The sequence below is a fragment of the Gasterosteus aculeatus genome, chromosome 8, assembly GCF_964276395.1.
Source record: "Gasterosteus aculeatus chromosome 8, fGasAcu3.hap1.1, whole genome shotgun sequence".
In the NCBI taxonomy this organism is placed as follows: domain Eukaryota; kingdom Metazoa; phylum Chordata; class Actinopteri; order Perciformes; family Gasterosteidae; genus Gasterosteus; species Gasterosteus aculeatus.
In genome coordinates, this window is record NC_135695.1 from 16,876,132 (window position 1) to 16,882,362 (window position 6,231).

At 42.7% G+C, this 6,231-nt stretch overlaps 1 protein-coding gene across 2 annotated transcripts; it reads left to right on the plus strand.

Annotated features, from left to right (window-relative positions):
• The first annotated feature begins 400 nt into the window (after positions 1-400).
• soat1 (sterol O-acyltransferase 1) lies at positions 401-6,099 on the plus strand. Of its 2 annotated transcripts, XM_040184106.2 has the most exons (16): positions 401-609; positions 1,016-1,164; positions 1,774-1,832; positions 2,377-2,525; positions 2,688-2,747; positions 2,900-3,007; positions 3,168-3,453; positions 3,697-3,775; positions 3,895-3,979; positions 4,068-4,113; positions 4,218-4,347; positions 4,446-4,543; positions 4,633-4,731; positions 4,860-4,995; positions 5,107-5,252; positions 5,355-6,099. In XM_040184106.2, the coding sequence occupies exons 2-16, from the start codon at positions 1,017-1,019 to the stop codon at positions 5,427-5,429; spliced, it is 1,704 nt and encodes a 567-aa protein (XP_040040040.2). In that variant the 5' UTR covers positions 401-609; position 1,016; the 3' UTR covers positions 5,430-6,099. The 2 variants fall into 2 exon arrangements, 1 of the variants encoding a protein (XP_040040040.2); XR_013468632.1 differs by lacking the exon at positions 4,860-4,995 and having other exon boundaries at positions 475-609.
• The last annotated feature ends 132 nt before the right edge of the window (positions 6,100-6,231 follow it).

Here is a 6,231-nt window from a genome sequence, read left to right on the forward strand (position 1 = left end):
ATGAATTTGAGGAAGAGGCTTCTACATTATAATTCTAAAATCTGGGACTATCAGACAATTTCCACACTACTGGGGTATTTGGATCAATTTCAACCGTGTGGAGGAAGGTCGCTGTATTTCAAATATAGTTTGAAGGCCTTTATCATTTCCAGTGACTGTGACTACACATTTTATATTTTTATTACTATAACTATTGAATACAATTCCATGTTTCTGTTCATTAACAGGCTTCTATCCCAGTAAAATTAATAAATTGTTGGCTAAACGACCACACAATAAACCAGTATGAATGTCATAGTCCAACAAACACTGTGAATCATGTACACAGCACACAGTCAATGGGGGAATACTGTATTAGTATCGTTTTTTCAATTAGTCATGAGTTATGTCGGCGAGGCCTCAACATTGTGGGCGTCGGTGACGTCAGCAGGAGGAGAGACTTTAGACCAATCAGCGTCTACTGCCCCGCCCATCACCTCCTCTCGAGTGTTCAATGGGGAAGGTGAGCAGCAACAGCAGCAGCCCGGACTGTTGTGACTGAAGGACTTTTTGGACTCGGCATCCGTCGGAGGTCGACTTACTTCCCCGAGAGCGTAAACCGCGCAACCAGTAAGTCGGCGGAAAACATTTTCATATCCCCCTTTTTTAACGTTTTTCCGGCAACCTGTTCCACCGCTAACGACGGACGTCAACAAGTGTGATATTGTCACGAGCGCCTCGGTATCGCGACCATTCGGAGGGGCTCCGCGGTGAGGGGAACGTTACCGTTAAACCGGGTGTCTGCCTGCGTGTCGGCTCGGTAGCCGCCCGTCACACGGACTCTCCGGCTAACGGCTGATGGGAGCTAACGCGTTAGCCGCGCGTCGCTGTCATGTGAGGGTGATTCCGTTAGCTCGGTTCGCGTTTGTTTGTTTGTCTGTTTGTCCGCATACTTTTTGCATTCGCAGCCTCGCGGCGGCGTCGTTTGTTTCTTTTCTCCTCTTCTCTAAAAGTTGAGTTGCGTGTTTTTCTTCAGGATGGAGAGTGAAGATGACGGAGTCCTCCGCTGCCGAGCCCCCCCGAGGAGGACCCCCTCCCCAGATTTGGCGTCGGATGGATCTTCGAATGGGGAATGTAATCCGGGACAGCACCGAGGCAATGGCGGGGAGCACATTACCAGCAATGGTAGAAAGAAAACTCATATTTGAAACATGAATGATCGTTTATTTGATTGTATTTATTTTAGTCACTGAAGGTGCAATAGGATGTGGCCTGTGAAAGAAGGCATGGTCTTTAGAAGAATTTAACTTTTTAATTATGATCACCTAAAATATTTTGGAGGGTTGACAAAAGTTTTCATAATCAAGTGACTCTGCTATTCTGTAGTTGGGAGATGGATGCGGTGCTTCTGCTGCTTGTCTCCTTCTGTGTGATAGACTTCAATAAGTCTCCCAACTTGTTTGTCATCAGACCCTGTCCAGTTAAATAACTTATAGTAACCTTTACCCCTGCAATCAGATTGATGTCATAGTTGTGTCTCATTTTGGCATTTTGCAATATTGGATCCATAGTCATTTGACTTCTGCTATTTCCCAGTCTCATGCACTTTTACAACACTACGAACGAAATGAACATTTCCCGACTATAGGCAACCCAATCATCACTTTTCAAATAGGTTTTATATTTGTCTCCATTCGATACTGAAAACAGATTTTATTGGTGTGAATGGATCATTTACATCAGATAATTTGTCGTGATTTGGCTGAAGTGTGTTTTCTCGTTTACATTTTTTAGGAAAAATTGAAGTGGAGCAGGTGATCAGCAAAAAGCTTCAACTGAAAAGAAAAGCAGAGGTGAGTAAGTCAGTAAATTAGGTTTTGAAAATGCCAAACGTGCATGTTGGAATTGGACTCTAAGAATGTGATTTACTGTTTCCCCCAATGCGAGTCCAATACCTTATGTGTATTTCGTCAACCAGAACGTAATCAATATTTTACTTTGCAATGACACGCTGCTACGGTAAAAGAAATAAAGCATTCATACAGTACATTCAATAAGAGTCTTTTAGCGCTCAGTAGCGCTCAGTAGTTATGATTTAATGGATTGTTGCTCTTTGATAGAAATTGGTTGAGTCCATCCGTACCAGATTTTAAGCCTCTTTCGATCTATGAGCAGAATCATAGAATCACATTTTTCTCTCCTAAGAATGTTTAAACAGTCAAACATATATACGTCCTTTATTGGAATCAGATTTATTCATTTTTTTTTCAAACTGCTGTGTGTCTCTTCTCACCTGAGCAATGTGGAAAAGCAACGCAACTGTAACTCCTCTCACATTTTAGCACAAAATATTCCCCACTTGTCAACTCGTACTGCGTCTTTTGCTCTGTTGTCCAGTTCCTGAAGACTGACCTGATGCATCAGTTGGGCAGTCAGGTCAATGACTTCATGGACAGTCTTATTGAGGAGTCGGCCATCCTGGAGCCGGCACCGGTACCCGCTGTCTTCTCACCGCCGCTGTCGGACAAGGAGCGGGGAAAACTCAGGTGCCGCTTTGCAACTCCCGCCAGCCATTTTTAAAGTCAATTTGCACCAAAAACCCGACGTGTGGTCCATCCGAACTATTTCCATTTCTCTCAGAAGCACACTTTCTCTCCAGGGAAAATAGATTTGCTGATCATCAATGTCCCTTTTATTTTTTTTTCTAGGAATTTCCGGCCTCCCCATGGCGAGGGGAAGCACTTTGTCAGTCGCAGGTCCCTCTTAGAGTAAGAGGAAACACTGATCTGGAAAAAAAGGCTAATTATTGAAACATTGTTTTTTTTACGGTGCACTTTATTTGGATAGCTGCTGCTTTTTAACAACATTTCTCGACATGCGTGTCGATGTTCCGATTCTAATCTCTTCTGTGTTTCTGCAGCGAGCTGTTGGAGGTGAACCACATCAGGACGATCTACCACATGTTTATTGCCCTGCTCATTCTCCTCATCCTCAGTACACTGGTGGTAGATTTCATCGATGAAGGCAGGTAATGTAGAAGGCGGCTGATGCCTTTTTTATGATTTTATTAAGCTTTTGTTGGTTATGACTTACTTAAATTGCTGCCACATTGTATCTTTGTCAGATGATCTGTCTTGAAGAACCTTTAGAGTTTCTCCTCTCTACTTTTTATTTCTTTTCCCCCTCAGACCGGTGCTGCACTTTGACCTGCTGGTCTATGCGTTTGGACAGTTCCCGCTGGTGTTGTGCACGTGGATCTGCATGTTCCTGTCTGTGTTGCTGGTCCCCTACTCCCTCTTCCACCTGTGGGTGCAGACCCAGTGTGGGTCTTCCTCTCACCCCGGGTTGTGCAGCTTGCTGTTTGGCTCTGTGTTCCTCCTCTACCAAGCTGTGGGAGTGGGATTCCTGCCTACGTACGTGGTGGTGACCAACAGCCTCCCGCCCGCATCCTGCTTCATCATCATCCTGGAACAGGTAGATAACTGGTTGCGGTCCAACAGTTTGCACATGCAAAGAATTTAGCCCAGGGATTTCTGCATCATGAATAATAATTAAGCCAGTAAAATAGTATAATGCATCATTTTTTTTAAATGTACAGTAGAATAGGATAAAATTAAATTAGAAGCATGTTAAAACACGTCTGCTTTAAAGTGTCATGTGTGTATTTAAGGGAAGAGGGAGGTTACAGTGGTATTTTTGTCATTTGTCTAATCCCAGGTGCGTCTAATGATGAAAGCCCACTCCTTCGTCAGGGAGAATGTACCAAGAGTCCTGACCTGGGCTAAAGAAAAGACCAGTATGTCGCGTTCCTTTTATTATTTCCTGTATATCAATGTGCAGTTATTTGCTTCCTCGTAGCTGCTGTGTTTCCTGTTTTTCCTGCTGTTGATCAGCTGCTTCTCCTTTCACCTCTAGATCCCCGCCCAGAGTTCCCTCAGGTCTCTCAGTACATCTACTTTCTGTTTGCACCTACACTCATCTACAGAGACAAGTACCCCAGGTACCCCCAAGTCCCTGTCACTGTTTGTGTCTTTTTTCCTTGCAGTAGATTGTGTGTTTGGTCAAACCGTGTGTCTCCCTTAATGCAGGAACCCAGTGATCAGGTGGAGCTACGTAGCCACAAAGTTTCTTCAGGTGCCAAGCTCCTTCATATTTTAGGACTATATTTTACTTAAAATTGCTAACCCAACATATAGGGTGAATTTCTTCTCACCGTTTCATCCATTCCCACCCAACAGGTACTGGGCTGTATGTTTTATGTCTATTACGTGTTTGTGCGGCTGTGCATCCCTCAGTTCCGCAGCATCAGTCTGCAGCTCTTTGACCGGAGGGCCATGGTCCTCTGTGTGTTTAACTCCATCTTGCCAGGTAAGACCTTTCCCCCCCCCACCACAAAAACCCTTTCACTCACCCCAGACTCTTGTCTCAACCAAGCAACATTTGTGCGTTTTTTCTTTCTTTTGCAGGAGTGTTGATTCTCTTCCTGGGATTCTTTTCCTTCCTCCACTGTTGGCTTAATGCGTTTGGTGAGATGCTGCAATTTGCAGACCGGATGTTTTACAAGGTACTCCTTCTGTCGCCGCCGGCCACAGCAAAATATTAATCAAGATTGCATGTTGTACATAATCCTTGATTTTTGATTTGACATCACAGGATTGGTGGAACTCGACCTCTTTTGCGAATTACTATCGTACTTGGAATGTAGTGGTCCATAACTGGCTCTACTACTACGTCTACCGTGACTTCCTGTGGGTGAGTGGTTTTGCTATTGCTGTAATTCATTACATTTCAAAACAACACCGGCTGCATTCTGTTGTTGGTCAGGCTCGTAGGGGTATATTGAGTATTTTGTAATGACTTTCCTCTTCTCGTCCTTGCAGCTATCTCGGAAGCGCTTCAGACCAGTAGCCATGCTGTTTGTGTTTACGCTGTCTGCTGTTGTCCACGAGTACATCCTCGCGATCTGCTTTGGTTTCTTCTATCCCGTCCTCTTCTGCCTCTTTATGTGCTTTGGAAGTAAGAGACAACCTAAACTCTCTCGGCTGAAACTTATTATTTTCTGTGATGCATTTAATGTGTTTAATCATCCTGCTCTTGTTCTCATCTTCATTTTTCACCCTCTCAAAGTGATGTTTAACTTCATTCTGCACGACCAAAGAAAAGGTCCTATCTGGAACATAATCATGTGGACCTCCCTCTTCCTGGGCCAGGGAGTCATTATCTGTCTGTACTCTCAGGAGTGGTACGCCCGGCACTACTGCCCCCTGAAGGAGGTAACGCCTGCAGCGATGCTTTGTGTGCAGTAGTTCTGATGAAAGTTTGTCTTTTGTTTTTCCAACCTGAAGCATGAACACAAATTTACAAATATTTTTCAGCCGTCATTGCTGGAGTTACTGAAGCCTCGCTCCTGGAGCTGTCAGAGAGGTCAGACGGAGGACTCGGAGCTGTGATCCACTGCTGAGGATCATCACAATACAATTCTGATCAGCCTTTCTGTTTCTGTTGAACTTTCCAATATTTCTAGTTCGTTTTTTTTTTTTTATTGCACTAAGGTGACCAAGTCTATGTAAGAATGTATGGAAGAGATCCAATAAGTATCAGTGCCAAATGTTTCTTTACTTTAACATAATGACTTGTATTCTTTTGTTTTTGAAAGCACAACCTACAAAATTACAAATCCACTTGTTAACAATTGTATTTGTATTTCATTATTTTTCAGATGTACTCCCATTACTTCCGCTTTGTTCAACTGTGAAACCTTGTGCCAATATAATGTCGTGGCAGTGGGATACAAACAAATACACTATACAGACATCACATGCAGTAATAGTTAATATTTAACAAAGTTTGCTAATACAAGTTCAGACTGTTTGGAAAAGCCTTTCAATGTTATTTATTTGTACTGCCTATAAGATTTATATAGAAGAATATTTTGTATAAATGTATGAGAAACTGTCTGTATTAATGCCTGAAGTTTACCGTTAACATCTCTGATAAGGAAAATGAGGAAGTTGGAAGTTGCTTTTGACATTTATATATTTATATAATGGAAGTATAGAAATAAAAAAAATACTGAGCCTACAAAATAAATCTGTCATGGATAAAATGTTTCCTGTTAAACTGTGTTTGGGTCTGGTCATTAAAAATGAAAGGCTATCTGAAGAATAATGTACCTATAAATGTTACGATTTGAAATAGTAATGATACTTGACTTGCACTCGGGCCAACAGATTGCTTTGTCCGATATTACGT